The 22,499-nt window shown below is 45.2% G+C and overlaps 1 protein-coding gene across 3 annotated transcripts in view; it reads left to right on the top strand.

Moving 5' to 3' along the window:
* The window catches only part of CRIM1 (cysteine rich transmembrane BMP regulator 1), a 190,808-nt gene that overhangs the window by 99,756 nt on the left and 68,553 nt on the right, over window positions 1–22,499 (top strand). For all 3 annotated transcript variants that reach the window (XM_027033540.2, XM_027033542.2, XM_027033543.2), the window contains exons 5-7: window positions 9,181–9,302; window positions 16,192–16,374; window positions 19,047–19,244. In XM_027033540.2, the coding sequence (XP_026889341.1) occupies window positions 9,181–9,302; window positions 16,192–16,374; window positions 19,047–19,244 (503 nt within the window). The remainder of the gene's footprint in view (window positions 1–9,180; window positions 9,303–16,191; window positions 16,375–19,046; window positions 19,245–22,499) is intronic.

Below are 22,499 nucleotides of genomic sequence, written 5' to 3'. Positions count from 1 at the left end.
CTAGAGAGGAGAGCAAAAGCTCTCTGGGGCGCAGCTATCTCAGGGAGGCTGCAGGAGTCAGGTGGTGGGAGAACTGGGCGGGTGAACCGTTGGGATCAGTGAGTAAGGTGTTTGGCTTCAGAGATTTTAGGAAGCTGTGGCCTCGGGAGCAAGTGCCTGAAATGCAAAGGGGCAGCAAGGATCCTCAGATTCCAAACAATCAGGTGAGCTCAGGGTCATGTTTTCATCCACATAGACATGGAGGCCTTCCAAATTATTACCTAGCATACAGTGGGTGGGTACTTCTGCACTCCAGATACTATCCTAGGTTGCTTTTCGTACAGCTGTTCATTTAATTCACAGAGCAGTCCTGGGAGATACAAGGAACTTGAATCCTCCCCTTCTTACATATGGCTCAGGTGAGGCAAAGAGAAACGATGTCACTTGCCCAAGGTCATATAGCTCCTAAGTGGCCTGAACTCAAACCTAAGACTGTCCTAATGTCCAAGTGCATTCTCTGACCCCTCTTAGGAAATGGATAGGAGACAGGGCCACAGAGAGGGAGGGCTTGCATAAGGGAGGAAAGTGACAATGTGGAGGATGGTGACCTCCCTTCCAACCCAGGTGAATAGGTGAGTGTGGGGAATTCGCCATCTCACTAAAGGCAGTTGTAAGGAAATAGCATTTGGGGGCCAGCCAGGTAAGTGCCGGAACAGATTTAAGTGGTACGGTTTGTAGTCACATGCAGATGCCGAGAGAGTTTGTCTGCAAGGGGGAGGTTGGGGAAGGCAGAGAGATGGGTATGGAAGAAGGAGTCCCTGGGGAAGCAGAACACTACTCTGTGAGGATGCACTTCCCCCAGAGGACAGGCGACCAGAGGATCGTGCACTTCGCACTGATGACAAGGATGAGAGGTCTGGGAATTGACAGCCCACAGGGGTCCAGGCAGACGCGTGCTTAAAGACGCATGCTGTGTCAGCACCCGCTCCAGCCCCAGGTGGCTCTGGGGGCCTGAAGGAACGATTGGAGCCCAGGCCGCTCAGGTTTTCAAATAGGTCAGTCCTGACGTCTTTGATGTTCTTCATGTACTCCACAGAGGAAATAGAATGGTTCACATCCCACTGTGTTCTCATTTGTGATTATATATCCCAATCCTTCCTAAACTAAACCCCTAAGCTAAGAGCCAGAATCCTGTGTATCCCCATCCCCACCCAGCTGAGTACCTCCTGCTTGCACTCACTCAACAAATAGTTACGAAGTAATTGTATGTTCACATGTAGGCTGATTCCATGTTCCACAGCATCCATTTCTAATGCAGTCGGTGATTCCAGCTCTGAAATGGGAATACCTTATGTTACTCTCCACATCCAAAGCCAGTCCTCCTCCTTCCCGGAGTGCACTATGCCAGTTTCCCCTCTCACTCTTGCTCACTGCTTCTCTGTGCACATCTCACTCCTGCCCTTCGTCTCTCTGAGGCCATCCTGCCCTCCGTGAAATCAAATGCCATCGTCTTTCCCCCAGACCTAAGGAGGTGAAGGCAAAGAGCCTTCCGTTCCTGGGACTTGGTCGTTTCCAGACTGTTGAGCTAACCTGAGTGTGGTTCAGGATGCCTGCCAGATCGCAGCTCTCATGTTTCACTAGGGGCCCAGGCCCCGGGGATTCTTTCCAGTTGTGTCTGTGCTCTGGTTCCTCTCCTGCCAGGACTGAGTCCCTCTGGAACTTCCCCGACTCTCTTCTTCAGCCGTCACGTTGAGGTGATGATGTGTATGAAGTGCCATTGCCTCCTCACCCCACCTGCTTACTGTGGAGCATGGTTCTAGAACATAACTTTATCAATCTTACAGGAGCCATGCGGGCTTGTAAATACCATCTTCCTATAATTTATACCACTTTTCTTTCAACTTAGTGCCATAAGATAAGTTTCCTGAGCCACATGCCAGCCTTGGAGGAGGGAGCCCTAATCATTTGCCCCTTGAGAACGCCAAGAAGAGAAGGGCTACAGTGACTACTTTATTAAGGTCTTATGGTGGACTTTGTTATTATTACTAATATTAGAAATGCAAAGGAATATTTTACCTCATTGCTCTCAATTTACGTCTTCTCTGTATTGGAGCACATCCTTTGCTCCCCACAGAAAAAAAAGCAAAACAAACAGAAACAATGCAGAGTGATTTTACTGTTGTCTCTGAAGGGAAAGTGGGGAACGATAGACAGTTTCTGGTTGTGGAAAGGAGTGGCCCCTGGACCCACTGCTGGAAGGAAGCATCCTCAGAGCTGGGCCCGGGCCTTGCTGCTAATGTGTGTGTCTAACTGCCCAGGGTTGGCACTGCAAGGAGATCATGTAGGAATTAGCGTCAGAGAGGGTGACTAAGGACTCGTCACCGAGTGAAGAGTAAATCTCTTCTGGTGAGACACGAGAAGAATTGTGACCCTAGGAAATTTCCCTCGGAACGAGTACAGTTCTCCATAAGGGTAGTTGGGCCCTCGGGAGGGAAACTCGTTTATTTTGGGTATTTTATTTGTAGTTTCTCTCTTTTTTTTTATTAAACTTCTGCATTTCTGGAGAGAGGTAAGAAATATAATCACTACAAAGATAGTGCATCAGATTTAATTAAACCTGCAGCTACATTTTGTAGAATAGAGCTGTGTTTTATGTGTCAGAATTTCCATTACCTGACACTTCTTTCATTAATGCACTGAGTGGAATCCTAGTAGTACAAGCAAGGTTTTTGCCCTTTTAGTTCTACATTTCTTCTCGTTTCCTAACTAAAGGGAGAGCTCCCTCCCACCTATAAATACTAGTTGTTTTTTATTTATAGACCATGATTCTCCCCCCTTTGAAGGGCCCCAGCGCTCAGTGAGGTGTGGAGTAAATCCAGTTTGGGGAGGTGCTGTTTTCAGAGGGCCTCACGGAGTTGTTTTCCTCTGCTTGGGGAACATGAGCAGTTGGATGGTCTGCTGCTTCCACATTTCCTCCTCTGCGGGAGTTTATTGTAGGGGAATGTTAGAATAACATTTGGCCTCCCCTCTGCGTGGCGCCCACCGCAGGGCACGCCTGTGCTTTGCTGCGCGGCTGTGGGAGAGAACAGGAGGACTCCTCCTGAGGCCTCTTCTGACCCCCTGTAGTTTGGTGTCCTTTACAGTGTCTCCAGTCATTCTGGTGAAGCAAACTGTTGATTGTTCAACTAAGTTATGAAGCCGTAAGTTAAGTTGTGAGGACCGGCATCAGGCATGTCGTGTCTTCTCCCGTGATGCTTAGTCATCTTAGTGGGGAAAAAAGAGAGAGTCGTAGAAGTATACTCCTTGTCCAAAAAGAAAAAAAAAAAGATCACTCAAGAAAGCTTTGGAGAGAAGGCGCATCTTGAGCTGGGCCTGAAGGTTGAGTGCTGGCAAGGAGAGGGGGTGGGGAGGAGGAGGGAGAGAAGCAGGGAGTGTGGGCGTGCAAGGCTGTGATGTGCTCCAAGGACAGGGTGGAGGCCAGGAGAAGCAGTAGGAAGGATGAACCCGGATCATACTGTTGCAGTGATGGGAATGGCATTAATAGAAGCATTTTATAGTTAGAAGAAAGCTCATTACGAACCAGCCACCTCCTTCGGTGGACGAGAACGCCACATCCCAGAGTAGCTTGCTGTGGTCATATGATTTCTGGTGGCGGTGGTGCTGCGTTGTCCGTACTGATCCTGTCTTCACCCTGTGTGTCTTTCCTAAGCCACCATATTCAGGCAGGAAAGAGGTTTTGTAAATGATTGACAGCAAGTGCTGCAAATTGTCATTCTCACTGAAATGATAGGACTAGTTGTACTTGGCTTTTTCCAAATTAAAAGTGCAAACTAAGCCATAGCAGCTGAGAGCCTGCACCTGTCGGAGCGAGTTTCTCAGAAAGTAGGTCCCAGGTTGCATCCAGTGCAGTCTCTTGGAGAGCTTTTGATGCGGGCAGATTCTGAGGCCTGCCCCAGACTTGCAGAAACAATAATCCTGGAGGATGGCACCGTAGAATCTGTATTCTAGACAAACTCCATAGTGTTTCCTTTCACACGTTGATTTTGAAAAGTGCTGTACCTATTAGCTCTCAGTCCAACATTTATACACATAAAAACTATAGAAACAATGCATAGTTTAGCCTCTGATTTATTAACCATGAATAAAATGTTTATTCCAGATTATTGCTTTGATGGCTTTGTCCTTCATTTTTTTCATTTACAAGACAAGTAAGACATGCCCCCTGCACCACGGGAATTCACAGGAGAGGCAGTAAGATTTTGATTTCATAGGATGAGCATGTACAGTCCCAAGAATTCAGCACCCGTGTGTACTATGGAAGGTCAGAGGAAAGAAAATTAATCTTGGTTCCTTAAAAAAAAAAAGTTTCAGGTTTTTCTTTTAAATTCTAATAGTTAAACACATATTGTAATCCTGGTTGCTGTTTGATCAGGGAAGGCCTTGTAGGGTGGGTGGTCTTAAGGTTGTGTGGAATTTACCAGCAGCCAAAGAGCTGAGGCAGAGTGCACACCTGAGCTGTGGCCCTGAGTGAGAAGGGTTGGGTGGGTGGATCGGTGAATGGGGAGTCGCCCTTGTTGCCCAGGTGCGGCATGTGGAGGAACCAGTACAACGTGGAAGCTAGAAAAAAGAGAAGTAGAGGCTAGACTGGCAGGTACTTTGTGAGCTGTGCCAGGACCCTGGCCTCTGGCCTGCCTGGGACTGTGTGGTCCAGGAAGCCAAAGGACAAGAAGGGAAAGAAAGCACCAGTACACATTGCCGTTCAGCCAACACAACAGGCCCGCCTGGGCCTCCTAAGGAGGGGAGTGCCCTCTAGGGGTTTAGATGATTTCTGAGTGGTGTTCATCACTGTGCTCAGGCGCTCAGATGCCCACTAAGCTGAATCCATTACCTACTCAGGAGAAAAAAGACAGCCTAAGCAACCCACCTGGCTGCAGCTGTGATTACATTATGCAGAAATTTATTAATGTGGTGTCTTGATTGATCATTATCTTAATACTGAGGATAATAGTAGAGGCTTGATTTTTTGCAGCAAATTGCACATACAGGTTGCTTCTTGTTGGAAGTTAAAAGGCCCTTAGCCCATATACTGTATGATTCTATTTATGTGAACTGTCCACAACAGGCAGATCCATAGAGACAGAGCACAGATGAGTGGTTGCAGGGGGCTGGGGGAGGAAATGCAAGTACAGGGTTTCTTTTTGAGGTGATGAAAATGTTCTAAAATTAGGTAGTGGTAGTGGTTGCACAACCCTGTGAATATAAAACCACTGAATTGCACTTTAAAGGGGGTGAAATTTGTGGTATGCTAATCATATCTCAATAAAGCCGTTATTTACTTATGAAAAAAAAAAAAGCCCTTAGCATTTCTGCTATAGGTGTCCTGCCAACAGCTGTACCTGAAGCAGCCATTTTGAATTCATGGTGTAGAAATCTCCGTGTTGTGCTTCTCACTTTCTCTTTTGTACTTTTGTTTTTAGTTACTATTATTCCTCTTTCGTGCATTTCCAGTTCTGTTGCACTTAAGAAGTATTTGTTAGTGACTACACACAGTGGATGCAAGGAGAGCTGGTGGTAAGATTTGCACTCAAGTCACCACAAAATAGAATGAGAGAAGCCTTAAGCGACGTATGGTATCTGGCGGCTCCGAGAGAAGCTGTCATTTGAGGTCGGCCCAAGAGGACAGATAGTATGTGCACAGACAGCTGGATGAGGAATATTCCGGAGAGAGCAGGGGTGAACAGTGCAGAGGCAGCAGCATGAGAGCTGGTGTGGAGAACAGAGGAGTGACCAGAGCAAAGGAAAATGAAGAGAAAGACCACAAGGGAGACTTGGGGGGAAAGGCCCGTGGACTTGACAGGGTCGTATGCTAGGCTGAGAAGCCGATCGGTTAAGTGAGGGGCAGCTGACGACTTTGGACGCTGGAAGTGCAGTAACTGGGCTGTGGTGTGGGTTGGGAGGAGAGAGTCAGTTGAAGGAGGCCAGGTGAGAACCTGGAAATTGGGAGGGAGGGGGTTTTAGAAGTGAGGATAAGTGCTGACCTTGGTGCCATGAGCATCTCTTCCGTGTCTATTTCCTCTACCGCTATTCCACACGTTTTCTCCATTTTCTTGCTTGTTCTTTATCCAGGCAGTGGGGTAAAGGGTAGAAGGAAGACATGGGAGAAGGGACAGAAAAAGAACAAAAATGGAGAGAAAAGGGGGTAAGGACAACATAACAATTTGCATCCTTTAGTTGTTTTGTAATTCAGCGTTTCCTTTTCACCGGAAGGAAACCTAGTCTGTCGTGGCAAGTGCAGGGCAGGAAGCCTTATATAATCTCAGGTCATTGGTTTAGGCTGTGCGCCTCACTATTCCCATCTGTAAAAGGGAAGAATACCTGCCTCTACTGTAGGTAAACCAGAGGGTCTCTATCATATTAAATAACTTTTAAAAACTTATACTTAAAGTTAAAAACTTAGACTTAAAATTATGTAAGACTTACGTAATTTGTAGACCTAATAAATTTCCTTGGCAGACAAGGGTCCTGACGAGTCCCCCATTTATTACATGAGAGAGGGAGCGTAAACACATCTGTCAAAAGATAACCCATGTGAGTTGTATCGTGTTGAACTGTATGAGATTGCCATGTGACTATTTTTGACTTACAAAAAAATGACAGTTGTCCTAAAGTTTCAACCTAATAGTTGCTGGATAGATATCTGATGTGGGCCCAGGTTTTCACCTTTTCTGGTTTCTCAGGAAGTTCCTTCTTTATTAAGGAGCTAATGGTCTTTAACACCTGCTAATTTTAGGTTCAAAGGAAGCCATGTGAAATCAAAAGACAGCAAGAGGTGGGGAGGGCTTGCCAAGAGGCTGGTCCAGAAGGGGAAAGGAGCTGGGAGCCGGCCAGCCAGCCCAAACCGGGGCACCTGAATCCTTGGAACTTGAACATATAGTCATTCTGGGTATAGGAGCAAAAATTCAGCATCAGGGGTTTTCTTTGGTAAGTGGGTTACTAGGCAGTTGTGTGCAGTTTTAGACCTTCTGTAACCTACTACAGACAACCTCTGTGAATCACTACAAAAGCGCGAGAGAGATCTAAATGTTGAGAAACAGGTCAGATGTAAAAGGGGACACAAGAAGCCGTAGGGCAGACTCCACTATGGTTTTCAGCTTGGTGGGATTTCTGACAGCCTCGCAGAGAGCTTGGCACCTAAGTGCACATACGTGTTCAGTAAAGGTCCCTGAAGGATATCCGAAGAGGTATTTTCCAGTTCATCGTATGCTCTCTGGTGTTTGAATTAGAATGATTCCCCGGAACACATCAGTAGGCAAGAATGTGGATCCCAGAAGATGTGGAAGAAAAGGTTAGTCAGTTATTCATGTAGGATATGTTTCCATTGTAATCACATGCAGATACCAGAACCAGGATGTGGCCTCATGAGGCCCTGGCCCCATTAATCCATAGAAGCTGAAGGGTTGAAGTTGTACAGAGGATCCAGAATAAATGGAAATAATATGTCATCACTGTAGTATCACAGGGACATGATTATCTGCTTACAACTGTAGTAACAAGGCACACAGAAATGAAAGACTGGAATAACCTTTGCAGTTCAGCCCTGGAAGTTGATTGCCCTATAGGAATATAGATCCGCCCACACCGAAGAGGCAAATGTTTATCTGAAACCATAAAAGATTCCATTGCAGCAAAACCTTAATTACCTAACCCCCTCTTCTCCCAGGTCCCCTGATATAACCGTCACCCCATATGGAAGAAGCCTGAAAGGGCCCACCTCCAGAGGGGTTGTTCACACCTTTCCAGTGGCTTTAATGGTCTTTGGTGCAAATTTTAATTTATATTTGTTTCCCTTTTAGTTCTGCAGTTGATGATAAATGTAACTAAACCACTGGGCCTGATTATTGAGGTACTTGTGGACTATGAGCATACTGGAATTCGTTACAGGTCCAAAGAACAATAGGAGAACAAAACAATCGCTTGAGCAAGAAGGTGGGGGGAAAACAAAAACTGAAATTAACAAGTGTGTTAATCGCTCTTCCCTGCTGGGACCGTCCCCCTCCCCTGATCCTGACCCCACACTGTACATAAGTACCCACATACTTCCTGTGAGGATGTCTCTTTTTAGGATGCCTTCCTTTTATTCCTATCAACCTGGGAACTTCCTTGGTCATCCTCTCTGCCCTCTGACCCCTCCTTTCATCCCCAGGGGAGCCCTGGGCGGGGGGGGGGGGGGGGGGGGGGGGGGGGGGGGAGCCGGAGGCTAGCTGTTCCTTTTATTCCATTTGTATTCTAAGGCCCTAGGCTGCTCATTCCCTGCCTAGTTCTTTGTAACAGGCTTCAGCAAGCAGTAGACTTTTTTTTCTCCTCTTATGCTCACCTCATACATATACCCACCTCTTACTTTTCTACTACGTTTAGACTGGTTTCACAGCAGAGTTGAACTTAAGTAAGGTGAGAGCCAGCAGAGTGGGCTTGCAGTTCATTGAACACCTCATTCATGCATGTTGAGATAAATGGGCATGTAGTGGCTTAGAAGATCCCCCAAAATGAGGCTTTCAGCTTTCAAGTAACTGTCACAGGTCCCCCTACTAAAGCTCATGCCCGTTGTAAAGAGCTCCTCAGTCTTCCATCAGCATCCGTTTCTCGGGTTATGCATAATTATAAATGAATGTGGCTAAAGATGAGGGTACCCCGAGACCCAGTCACACTGACAAAAAGAGACTCAAGAGCTACTAACTTAATAGCAGAAAGAAGGGTCAGAAAGATCTCTGAAAAACACCCAAAGGTCAACAGCAACAAAGCAGGAACACAGGGCCATTTAACACGGGAGCACCCTTCTGTGTTGGCCCATGCGAGCATCGCTGGTTTATGGAATAACACCATAATGTACACACATAAACACGGCCCTGCGTCATCAAGGAAATGCTTGTTATGCTGGTCTGGTTAAGTAAGAAATGACGTAATGCATTTTAGGAATATTTCTGTCAAAATGGTTACAGTTAAAAACACGGGTGTATTTTAAGGAGATGAGCCTCAGTTATTTGGAATGCAAATTATGTTAGCACCCGGTCCCCATCCCCCAGTGACCCCAGATAAGCAAGACAGTGTCGTTTGCCACAGCCACTGCCACTTTGTTTGTGGTTTCCCGACTTCTATGTTGTTGTTTATTCATGGGGTTTTCCTTCCCTTTTTCTTTGGTTTCAGATGCGAGTGTCTCTCTGGCTTATGTGGTTTCCCCGTGTGTGAGGTGGGATCCACCCCTCGCATAGTCTCTCGTGGAGATGGGACACCCGGAAAGTGCTGTGATGTCTTTGAATGTGTTAATGGTACGTGGGGGTGCAGGAGGAGGGAGGGTTCCATTGGCCGCTTCCGCCCTGTGGAAGGCGGGGCATACATTCAGGGACTCGATGCCACTCACTCAGGAGGAAGGTCAGCTTGAGATCGCTCAGAGCGGCACAGGGAGTCAGGAGAAGGGGATCCTCATTCCGTCCATCAGAAAGAGAATTTTGAAAGTGGAAGCACAGATTGTCTGTAGCTGTCACATTCGGCTGTATTTCGGTAGTGCAGAAACGTGAGGAGTTCAGGAAAAGGATCGCAGAAGCTGTGACCACACTACCACTGCTGTCAGGAGCTAGTCTGTGTAACCGATGCCACAGTGAAGCCACCACAACTTGACACAGAAAAGGCATCGTTCCTTTAGTCGAGTATTTTCCTATGTAGAGAGCACGTCTTTGACCGGTGCTAGGTCATTCTTATTGGCCGCTTTTGATTTGAGCCTTATGGCCCTGAAAAAGGATTCTGCAGTCACAAGATTCCTTCAAATAGAATCCACTTCTCCTTTTCACCTTTCATGATGGGGCTTGGTGTTTGGTGACATGGTGTTTATTGAATTTAGATGCTAGAAAGGGAGGAGAACCTAAGACACGCCCTTCCCTCAGAATTTTTAGAAGGAAAACAAAGAATAAAAGTCAAGCAAGTGAAATGTCAGTCGTTCTAGCACTATTCAGTCAGTGCCTAGACACGAGGAAAATGAAGGCGCATGTGGACAAAAACAACAAAATCGCACTTGCAGAAACCCCCCTATTAACTGCGGCCTCTAAGAAATCAGAGTTCAGAAGAATGTCTGCCCTCCCTCAAGCCTGCCCTTCCCCATATGAAAAGGTTGTATTAAAATTGAGTCCTTGCGTCCTTTGGTTTTCAGTCCAGTGGCTGCCTGTTGTTTTGTTTGTTTTGCTTTGAGTAGACACTTGGAGTCAGGCTTTGTGGTTGACAGAACGTGGACTGGAGCCATACGACCTTGGTTTGAGAATTGGTTCCCCCAGTTACCGGCTGTGTAACTTTGGGCATCGCTTGGTCTCCCTGGGCCTCAGTTTCCACATCTGTCAAGTGGAGTGAATAACAGTCACTTAAATGAGGTTCCCCTTGTGAAGCACTTGCAATAAATCGTCTTTATTTTGCGTGTTACCTCCCGTTCACACCCACAGACCCGGGTCTGGACGTTCCAAGGGGATAGAGAAGGCGAGATGAGCTTCCTGGCTCACAGACCTCACGAATCCAAGCACAGGTGTAGAAAAAGCTCCATGTGGAGAAAGCAGCCTCTTCTCAGTGCTTCTCCTCACTTCTAGTCGTGTGTGTTAAACACCAGCAAACCGCAAAGCCTCTTCTCTGGTACTGCTACGTATCGTAGGGGACATTTTGTGAGTATTTAACTCCTCTGCCATTTGGCACAAATACTCCTCACCCTGGGCTCCTAGCATCTCAGATGTGCTTCCTTCTAGGACTCCTCACTCAACCAGTCCTCTCATGTCCGTCTTTCATTCTCCAGCCTGAACCTGCAGAGGGTCTGTCCTTGTGTCTGTGGGTGTCCAGGTTGTCTTGGGGAGTGAGCGAGCAGATTCGGGTCATATCAGTTCCCTCCACAGGTGGCTGTTAAATACCAGCCCAGAGAGGGGTTCCTTTGTGGGGACCCTCCATCTTTCACTGCCCTCCCTGGACGTTAATCTTAAGTCACTTGTCCCCTGGAAATACCATTTGCTGTCGTGTCCTCTGGGCGAGGAAGAGGAGTGCCTTTCTTCTTTCCTTGCATCTCAGTTGTAGAAATCCAGCATCGTGTCTTTCTTATCAGGACATTAAGCTTCCATCTTACCCAGTGTGCTGTGACCAGACGGCTAATGGCTGCCCCCCACCTCAGCGGCCGCGGATGGATCTTTGGGGCCCGCTCTCGTTTATAGCCTCGCTGTTTGTAGAGCTGTCATTCCAGGAATAGGACTTGCCATCTGCCATGAGACAATGCAGAGATGACAAAACACGCTCAGTGTTTCCGGGGGTGATGCTTGCCTGCCACCACAAACCTGGGTGATCTCTGCTTTTTTGTCCATTGTCCTGTTATGGCGTCTCTATTACTGTCGTTCAGTTGTAGATGAGGCTAGAAACCTTAATGCTGGGAAGATTCATAAGCTTACACAATAACATTTAAAAGTCTGTATTTTACCTCTTTTAAGGTGTACATACATACATGCACACACGCAGATACGTGCGTGTGTGTGTGTTTGGCCCCACCCCCAGCGCCCTGGGAAAATCTTACTGTTGTCATAAGGCCATCATTAGAGGATATCACATATCAAACACTCCTTGTCACCACTTAGAACAGCAGAGATCTATTTACATTTATATAAAGCTTTGCTTATCCACAAAGGATTTCAGGCACCTTCATAGCAAGAACAAAAGCCATAACGCGAAAATACTAATGAGAAAAGAGAGAACCATAGAGTTGTATGCAAATGCTGAAAGTGAAAACCGAAAAGAAGAAAGCGCCCGCAGGTGTGCAGGCTGTAAGTGTCTGTCTGCATAATTGCCAGGGTTAAACATTAGCAAGGCTCCCAACTTCCTGGCCGTCAAAGTGGAAAAAAAGGAGATAGAGTTAGATACGCAGGTCTTATTTTTAGAGGAAAGAACCTACTGGAGGGGGCAACTCTCTTCTCACCTGGAAATTTGAAAGGCACTGGCTGATGCAGTAGGTCACGTCCTCAGTCCCGTTCATACCACCAATACAGACACAAGTTTCCTGCGACAGCTCTTCTCAACACAGAGCAAAAGCCACGTATTCAAATGCAACTCAGCGAAAGCAGTTCTCAGAGATGAGTTCGGCACACAGCTGTAATCTAGATGTCTGGAGCATTGCCTCCCAGATTTTGAGAACCGCCCCCCACCCCACAATGTAGGAATAATTCGAGAAACCCCAGTTGAGGGGACAGTGGGTTGAATGTTACCTAACCCCAAGTATGGAAATGGAGACAGCATGTCACCACTCAGTTCCTAAGCTGCCATCTAGGTAATCCGTGTGTGTGTGTGTTTTAAGATTAAGTATTAAAGTGAAAACACAAGATGGAAAATATTCACAGAGAATTTGCAAACTCCTAAGTTTTGAAAACATCAGCCTGGATGAATAGATGGGGAGAACATTCTTCACAAACTTTCTCTTTGATTTGGTTCGGTTTCGGTGGTGGGACTAGAGAGTTGCAAACCAGATTGAGACAGTTTGTGATGCCTTCTCTGATGAGAGCCAAAAGTAAGACTTATGAGCTGTTAGGTGAACAAGAGCCCTGTTTAGAAACCAAAGGAACAGGTGGTATGATGGAGCTCCTTTGATGGAAACTTAGAAGTCATCAAGTTCATCACCTGGAACTATGACCCACAGCCAGGCCTGGAGTAATCTCAAGTCTCCTTCAAGAAGCAGCTCTGTGCCTGCTCGGGCCCACAGACAGAAGTTTTATCTTCAGTCAGGTGGAACTGAGCGGTGGCCTCTGCTTCTTTTTGATGAGTGCGTGTTCTCCATTTTGCTGTAATGCACTCTATCGTCTTACACGAGCCACCCTCCCCCTCCCCACCTCATGCTTAGAGGAGTTTGGGTTTGAAATCTCAAGCGTAGAATGTGGAAGGTTGCTCAGATATATGATCAGTCGTATGTGCATATCTGAATAAAATAGAGTATCTTGGTTTGAGTGTCATAGCCGGTAACTGCCTCTGCCAGCATCAGACAGTAAACCGTAAAATTGACCCGTCGTGGGAGAGCCATACCCAGAGTTGGCTTGCTTTTTGTGTAAAATTTGGGTCTAAAAAACTCAGACCTGCAGTCTTTTAGTTGAAAATGAATACGCAACATCTACTGAGAACCCACTGTCTGTATAGCAGTAATGCTCAGTAATGTTTCTAGAGGTATAATATCTACCTCTACCGTAATTCAGAGAATAAGTATTTCACTTACTAGGCACTTATTGAGCACCCATTGTGTTCCTGGGGCCTTCTCAAGCTGCTCTTCCTTAAGAGTGATGATCCCACCTCTTGCACTCCCTTGTGAGGGTGGTTCCCTTTTCCTTATCCTGATCTGGCACACACACGTCTTCCCCCAATGGAAAAGGGTTTTCTCCCTTCAGTATTGTAGAACCCCATGTACCCTGTCTTTGTGGGCCATCAGTTTGCTGTTGACATATGGAGAGATTTTCAGATGTTTCCTGACGTGTGGTTGTCTCTCCTTTGGCTTCTGTGGTCCACCCACTGGCCTTCCTACACAGCTCACCGCCAGGGAAATGAGACCAGAGGCAAGATATTAGCCTTTTCCTACTGAGAGACTGAAGGGAAAAAGCAACAGAAGTGTATATATTTGGACTTTTCTTCCACTTTCACATTTGATATAAAAGTTCTACATTTTAGTCTTCTCTTTCACTAAAATTATATACCTATCACCATCTGCCAATCACTGTAATTTGGCAGGCAGTAAAGGTTATTAACCAACTATAAGGTTTTGTTGCTTTTTTTTTTCAGGAGTTCTGGACTATATTAAAAAGGAAAGAGAAGATTCCAGAACTAAGAAATATAAAATTTAATTGGGCAGACATGAAACAACACACACACACAAAATCACTGACAAGACACTTTTATGCATCTCTGCATTGAGAAGTATAAATTCCATAGTAAATTATTTCTTTGTACTATTTTTCATTTCCACAACCACTTAAATTGTTCCTTAGAGAGGTAGTGGTAATCTCCACACGCTTCCGAGGGTCACATTTATATCCCCTACAGGTGAGGAAGTAATTGGTCACTGCTCTTCAAAGATCACTGCCATCCTTCTTACTTGTATTTTTTCTGAAGAGCGTCTATAAATTTCTCTCAGCATCAAATAGGGATTTCATTACGAGACGTGTGTGTGTGTGTGCGCGCGCGCGTGCGGCCAGGGGGGCTGGGGGTGGGGTGTTTATCCTAGAGAACTCATTATGTTTTCTAGGCTGTGTTTTGGGGGACTCCCCGTCTCTCTAGATCCCACCCCCCCTTGTTCTCTGTGCATGAGCTAGTGAACCCTAACTGCCAAATCCTTCATCAACCCCGTCCCTGCCCGCTTAGGCTTCTGCACACCCTACCAAAAATACTGGTTCATCTGGAGCGGCATTATTCATAACCAGACTCTTCCCTCCTCACTTTCTTCAAATCTTGCACCAAGATTTGTAGCTTCACGCAGATGGTGGATTTGGCTGATTAATGTAACCAAGTAATTCATATTGATGGGTTTATACTTTTTTCCCTTCATTTTGAATGGGTGCTCAGCATTTTGTTACAGTATTTTACCTCACTGCACAGCATGCAAGTTTGATTTGCAAGAGCGCTCCCATTTTCTACACTTTGGAACTTGTGGTCTCACTGCCCAGTTCCTTCTATTCCCTGCTCAGATTAGTATGTTGGCTGAAAGCATATAGAAGAATTCTGAGCTATAATGAGATGATACTTTGTAACACAATATTAGTTTTCTGGAAAAAGAAATCATCTATACAGCCAGCAGTAGGGACTCAGTTCAGACCTGCACTTTTGCTGCCTGTGTAAACACAGATGCACAGCCGGCCTCACACCAGTCAAGTGACTTTAGGCAGGTCGTCTAATCTCTTTAAGTTTCATTTTCCTAATCAAAGAAATGGATATTAACACTTGCTCTGTCTTCTCCACTGCACTATTATAAACTTGAATGAGAAAGTCATTGTCCTTAGGTATAAACCAGGTGCAAATACATTCAAATTAAAATGCGGTGAAAGTCTCTTTAAAAGTTTCAAACATGCAAGGTGACATATCAAATGATGGTGGCTCAGAGGAGCCCGTGAACGATGCTTGTATCATAATCTAGCTTTCCCCACCTTATTAAACAGGGTACTTCAGCCTAGGAGAACTTTGTTCAATTTGGGAATATTTTTATGTTGCCAGCTTCATTGAGACACATATCATGCAGTTTACCAAGTTACACAGTTCAGTGGTTTCTAGAATATTCACAGAGTTGTGGAATCATCACGATCAATTTTACTATACTCATTAGTCTCCCCCCACCCCGACCCCGCCAAACTTCCCAGCTCATTAGCAGTCACTCCCCATTTGCCCCCAACACCCCCACACCTAGGCAACAACTAATCCAATTTTTGTCTCCATAGATGTCCCTATTATGGGCATTTCATATAAATAGAATCATATAATATGTGGGGGGTTTTTTTAATGGCTTCCTTTAATTAGTGTAATTTTTTCAAGGTTCATTAATATTATAGCATGTATCAAAACTTCATACATTTTATGGCCAAGAAGTATTTCATTTGTATGGATATACCACATTTTGTTTTCTCATAGCATCAGTTCATAGACATTTAGGTTGTTTCCAAGAAAGGGAATGGTGTTTTGTTAAAGTCCAGGTACTATTAAAACTATGGATTATTAACCCAGATAGAAGAAATAATTTAGGAGCGAACACTGAGAGAACACAAGAACATCACCTCCAAAAGACCTTAAGTAAATTGTTTTTGAGGCAGAGCAGAGCCTAATGTGGAGGCAAGATCGTTTATTTGACGCAGAGAATTCTTTAGCAAAACACACATAATGTCTTTAAAGCACATATCAGATATGTGAGTTTCATGCTCAAATGGTTACCTTTGTTTGTTTGGAGTAGGGGTAAGTCGGTGTAGATTTTTGTTCAGGAGAATTTCAGTTCCTTGGGGCAAGAAGATAACTGACTTTGTTTAATTGTATTTTGCATTGCCTTACTGTTTTCATTGTACAAATTATATCGATTTGGTAAATATCTATCAAATTCTAACGTTCTGTCAGAATTTTCTAGAGGCTGATTGAAGAACAAAAGGCACCACCCAGAAATGACTTTGAATATGCCTTGTTTGCTTTAACTCCTTTCAGAAACAAAGCCAGCCTGTGTCTTCAATAACGTGGAATATAACGACGGAGATATGTTTCGAATGGACAACTGTCGGTTCTGTCGATGCCAAGGGGGTGTTTCCATCTGCTTCACTGCCCAGTGTGGTGAGCTGAACTGCGAGAGGTACTATGTGCCTGAAGGAGAGTGCTGCCCAGTGTGTGAGGGTAAGAGAAGGTGCTCATTAAGGTTAATAAGCATATACATGGCTCAGACTTTTAATACCAAAATCAACACAATTCAGTCTCACCCAAAAATAGAAGAAAATTGAAGAAGTTCCCTTTTTGTGACATCGTGGCCCATCTTTCAGGACTTTGATCATGTCGGGAGGAGTGCGTGAGATGCCTCCCCAAGGGAAGTTATGCCCTGGGTGTAGAAAGTGGGCCACCTCTCTACACAGGTCGACATGAGATTTCCCAGAAGTGCTATCCATTCCCCCCCTCCCTTGATTCCAGAAGTTCCTCAGCAAGATCTGGGGACGTCAGAATTCACCCCCTGCTTTCCTCAGATTGTTCAGCTGGAACAAGCCAGCCCTGATCATTGACCATCTCAGCCAGTCAGCTCAGAGGGGAGCTTGCCCTGTCTCCTTTCCACACCCACACCCCTGCCGGTCGGGTCAGGACTCTACTCCTTGAAAATGTGTATTTGGTGAGAGAGGGGTTGTGTGGCATGGTGGTGACACCAGCTGAAGCCCAGCCAAGTGTCAGGTATGGCCTTGGGCAGAAGGCTCTCAGGGTCTGCTTTCTCTGTATCCCTTCATCCCTCTAAGTAATAGTTTCATGTTTCTCCAACAGGCTTTACTCTCCCACCTCTGCTATTTGTAAATAGTGAACATTTCAGAATAATGATTCTGAATATCCATTCACTATGGCCTGCACATTTTAAGGTTTAGGAAACTGAAGTTCAAAAGGTAGAGTCATTTGTCTAAGTTTATGATACCCCCACACCTGATTGTGTCTCTGGTGTGAACACATCACTCAGGCCCAAGGTGACGTGGGCCTTCTTGTCTGGACTGACGGGGTCACAGACCCTCAGTCTGGAATCAGACGTTTCCGTCTTGCGTCTGAAGTCCACCCTGCCTTTGGGGTGCCTGGGTGGCTCAGTCGGCTGAGTGTCCGACTTCAGTTCGGGCCGTGATCTCATGGTTCGTGAGTTCGAGCCCCACGTCGAGCTCTGTGCTGGCAGCTCAGAGCCTGGAGCCCGCTTCAGATTCTGTGTCTCCCTCTCTCCTGCCCCTCCCCCGCTGTGCACCCTATCTCTCTCTCTCCCAAAAATAAAAAATAAACGTTAAAAAAAAAACAACTTAAAGTCCACCCTGCCTTTATCTGTGCACAGGAAACAGAGGACAGAATGCCACGCCACATTCTGTACCTTTTTCTGTCTTCCTACGGTCCTGTTCACTGTCTGAGCTATATTTACCACATAATATTGGAGATCTGAAAATGTTTAAAGTATACAAACTACATTCCTAACATTGAACAATTGTTTATACCAGGGAAATTCTTTCCCGTCTTAGCAATTATTTTAGCCGACATAAGAGAAAGGTGGTTCACTTTTTAGAAGTGTCATTGTGGATTAATTTTTTTAAAAAGTCACATCAAACTTTTAACCTTCCCAAATGATTTGTTCCCTAGCTGGCCCCAGTATGTAATAGTTTCTCAAACTACGTAGCAGTTGGTGGTGTAAAAACACAGATAGGAACCTCTGTGTAATAATCATAATGAGAGGTCTGGGCACAGATCCGGTTATGTCTCACTTCCTGGAATTCAGATCCAGGCTCAGAGTAGAAATGAAGTATGCAGTGTAATATTTTTTATGAAGAAATTTATAAAGTCTTATCTAGCTCAGGTCTCTTGGCTGCTTCCCTTTCTGGCAGGCTGACTTTCTAAAGCTGTGACTGCATGATTTTAACTTTTGGCGTTCTGACTTTCTTATAACGCCCTGTTACCTCTTTAGACTAAAGAGGACCAAACTCATGAGTGCCTGCCTGGTCTTTCCTCCCCACTCAGCAGCCCTTACTCTTTGAAGCCAGGTTTTACATGTTTCTGAAAAAGAAAATTGAGTGGTTTATCTGGTTGCTCTCGTTATGATAGTAGTTGGGGATTTTGTGTGCAGTGTTTATGTCCTGGTCAGTAACCTCAGAAAACATTTTTTAGTTTTTAACAGTAGCCTTGGCTACTTTTGTTCCCCATCCTCGGCTGCTGCTTGGCCACCCAGCTCACAGGGAGAAAAATAACCTAAGTTCATAGCCTTTCCTCCAGGGCACAAACAGCCACCCACCGTATGTCTAAACCAGCCTCGTCTCAGACAAGGCCACAGCAAATTCCTGCTGTCCTCCTCACTGTTGTCCACGTGGACCTCCAGGCACCCCGAGGTAGACTTCAGTCCATCCTAGAAGTCACGGCATCGCTTTGAGTTGGACGGGGGCATTATTTCCCCCACTCTACAGGTGGTGAAATTGAAGTATGATTAAACATTAAAGCTGACAACTCAGAAGACCTTGTCAGAGCCTAAAATGGACCTATGTTTTGCAGTCACCAACCCCCAGCTCTGCCCACCGAGTTTTGGAACTTTATGTAGTGGTAACACCTGCACATTGGTTTTTACACCACAGATCCCCTGCCCTGTCTGCAGTGTCAGGATGGGTGGCCATGAACTCGGTATGACAGCTGCTTTTGCATGTCCCCCCTGGAGACCCCTTATGCAGCCCGAGCTTCTGCTGATCACAGCTGGAAAAGAACTGCTGATGACTAGCACCTGGGAAAAATGCCTCCAGGTGCAGGCAGGGATAAGATTTAGAATGCCCTCCATCTCACTCTGAGCTCACATTTTGATTTAGATCCAGTGTATCCTTTTAATAATCCTGCCGGCTGCTACGCCAGCGGTCAGATCCGCGCTCACGGAGACCGGTGGCGGGAAGACGACTGCACGTTCTGCCAGTGCATCAATGGGGAGCCCCACTGCGTGGCGACAGCCTGCGGGCAGAGCTGCATGAACCCCGTCAAAGTGCCCGGGGAGTGTTGCCCTGTGTGCGAAGGTAAGCCTTGTTGACTCTGCTGAGTCCCTGGCGGATGCCTCCAGTTGGGTCAGCTTCTGCCAGTATGTTCTTGTTTGTTTTTTATTTCCTTGGGCGTAATGTCTACTTCATGCTGTTACCAGTTGCAGATGAATTTTTTTTTCTTTCCCCCTACGGGCCCAAACTAATCATATGGGGGCAAGTGTTGCAAACTTGCAATGAGGATGGCCTGGTGTCTCTTTTTTTACTGCTGCAAATATGCTTATCTCGATTCTTTACAATATAAGAATATATACATTTCAGTTCAGTTCACTTCAAGCCTAATTAGCCATCCAAAGGTCAATGCAATAAAACAGAATGGGAGATAAGACCCGTGACTCAAGCATAGTGTGTTTGAGTTATGATGCTTCCATGAGCCCAAGAGTCCTGATGGCTAGAAGGAAAGCCTGGAACCATCAAAGGCAACTTGCATTCCTCACTGCCTTCCTTCTGAGCATCCATTCTGCTTCTAGTATCCTGAGGCTTTGACTTCGGTCTTGGCTGCCTGTATTCACTCTTCCTGTTTAATGGAGAGGAGCCCGAGGCATTCTGGGACGGTCTTTCCCCAAACCCTATTCCAGTCCATTTCCCCCGACCTGGGAAGGTTCTCTGCACCCTTAAGGTAGCTTTAATCCTCTGTCTGTGTCTGTTAGTACAGACAAGAGAGCGAATATTTATACTGACAGATCCAATAGAGAGAATCCATCATTAAGAAGCACATTTGCATAGAAAAATGAACTAAAGTGGATCATGTTGAAGATGGATCCTTCTGGAATTTTTTAAAACAGCTATTAAGGAACTGACAGGTCTTTTCAGAAATTCAGTTAAGTTGACTAAGTCCTGTATCAAGAAGTCTTTTGCTTCTACCCAGATTGTAAGAAACTCAGACTTCAGAGTTTGCCTGACCAGCTTTATTAACCTCTGAGGGCTTAGAATTATAAAGAACTTAAAAATCATACAAACATATAAGGGGAGGACTCTGGGTCTATTGACATCACCAGTTCCCTCACCATTATTCTGCTCAGAATGCAGCTGCCACACTCCAAAAGTTTATAGCTTCCAGATGACCAGTTTTGTGGAAATCACCCACCCCTCACACATACACTCCTCCCATCCCCTGAAGGCGGTGTTTCAGCACCGGAAAAAGGAGTGGACGGAAATACGTGTGATGGTATATGGTTTGGCTTTGTGAGAAAAGGCACCTGGCTGAAACAGAGGTGGGAAGACCTTTCCCTGAGAATTTGGGACAGTCCGCTGTTGACTTGAAATCCTTAAGTACATATATGTGCATTGTAGCATTGAGAGAAATTTAAAGCCTAAATATATTAACAAACACTAATCCGTTAACTTCATGAGTCCTGAATTATAAATTGAAAATAAGACTAAAAAGCTTCGTAAACAAACAACAACAAAAAAATAGTGTCTTTCGTCTAAAAGGAAATGAAGGGAAGACAGACCCTTTTGCATTCATTAGCATACCTACCATAGTGACAGAGAAGGGAAACTGTTAGTGACTGGGAATATCTGTGTGTGTGAAAAGGACTGATCTATTTGTACAGCATGTAGATGTTTGGAGAGGGAATGAAAGAGTTTGATCTCACATCTCTGTGGAGGTGTGATGTAACCTTCCACTGTTTGAGAAAAGAGTGATAGTTTTGGTCAGCTGTTAATTCCAAAAAATTTACTAAGAACTTCTGATTGTCCAAATGCGACACTGGACACAAAGATAAATGAGAGACAACTCCTCGTTGAGGTCAAAGAAAATATTTTAGGCTGTTTTATACAAAACCAAGAGAAAAGGCATGCCCATATTTAGGTACTGTGCGGTAAGTACCTGATGTCATCTAATGCACACGCAACACTGTGCTGAAGGCCACATCATTGTGTTTTAAAGATGAAGAAATTAAGGTTGAGTGAGATTTCGGTAATTCCCTCCAAGGTCAGTTGCTGTTATGTAGCAGTGATGGGATACACAGAAGTCCTGTCAGATTCGGCTACGTTCCATCATTTTTCCCACGCCCCCAGATGTCATCTGTTTACTCACGCCCCTATTGGCACTTTTCTTATTCGTCTCTCTTCATCTCTGGCTCTTGGCCCGATGTCAGGGGGAGTGGGGTGACAGAGGAGGAGGTCATTTGTGGTTTGAAATCTACTCCGGGTGTTTCTGGACCTACCCATCTACCCCCCTCCTTCCCCACCCTTTCCCACCTGCCCCCCTCCCCTGCCCTGGTTTGAGGAGCTCGGGCAGGGGTGGGGGGCAGGAGAAGGATGCCTTTGACAGTTACAACAGATTTCCTTCTCCCAAGTCTCGTGTCCAGATAGTCTCCTTCCCAGAACTCAGCACCTTGATTTCAAGCTCTAAGCTCTGCTGCCCTCAATTCCTTGGTTTCTCCTTACAGCACTTTTCTCTCTTCATCCAGCCTTCACCATGCTCCATTTTCTAGTCCTCAGAGAACTCGATTGATTATGTTGAGTTTCTTGTTTTTAACTTAAGTAGTGAGTTTCATGTAAGATTATGCTTGCTGTCCAATAATTTTCCTTTTAAGGTGTAGTAGGAAGACAGATTCTTTTTGTTATGGGATCAAAAAAGAGCATGCAACTTTAAGACTGAGTACCAGAAGGTTACATATTAATAATAATAAACTTATAAAATAATATAAGGCAAATGAAACTTATTGCTTAGTTTATAGGACCTGAGAAAGTCTCCGGAACTATTTGAAAACAATTTTTTTCAGCAGCATATTTAAACAGAATTTCAAGTGATCTCAGAATAGCAAAAAGATTAGATGAAGTAAGAAAAAGGGAAGGTGTTAATGTGTAATAATCAGCCACGATTACTTGGAGAAACCAGGAACACTGGTATTTATGCAGTTTGTACACAGTAAATTCCTCTGTGCACAATTGCATAACAAATGTTGGCCCTCACCCTGTTAGCTACAGTCCCAGGGTACTCAGAGCCTGAAATTAGATGAAAGAGCCCACACAGAGATTGTGGTTTGAGATTCTTTCTAAATAGATTACTGGACTTCCACATATGGTGTATTAGGACCTACAGCTGGGACAAACATTGTTGTGACCATTGTTGTTACTGGAGATCCGTACGTTCCAAGTGACAATGCCATGTGCTTGGTTACTCCTGGAGGACAGGGGAACTAGGGCCCTTCAAGACTAGGCTGTTACTTGATAGCTAACTCAATTCACAAGTACCTAAGTGCTTTTTAAATTGGCACTTAAGTA

The sequence above is a fragment of the Acinonyx jubatus genome, chromosome A3 (assembly GCF_027475565.1).
Source record: "Acinonyx jubatus isolate Ajub_Pintada_27869175 chromosome A3, VMU_Ajub_asm_v1.0, whole genome shotgun sequence".
Classification (NCBI taxonomy): Eukaryota; Metazoa; Chordata; class Mammalia; order Carnivora; family Felidae; genus Acinonyx; species Acinonyx jubatus.
The sequence above is the reverse complement of the archived record's forward strand: the minus strand, read 5'-3'. Positions and strand labels throughout refer to the sequence as shown.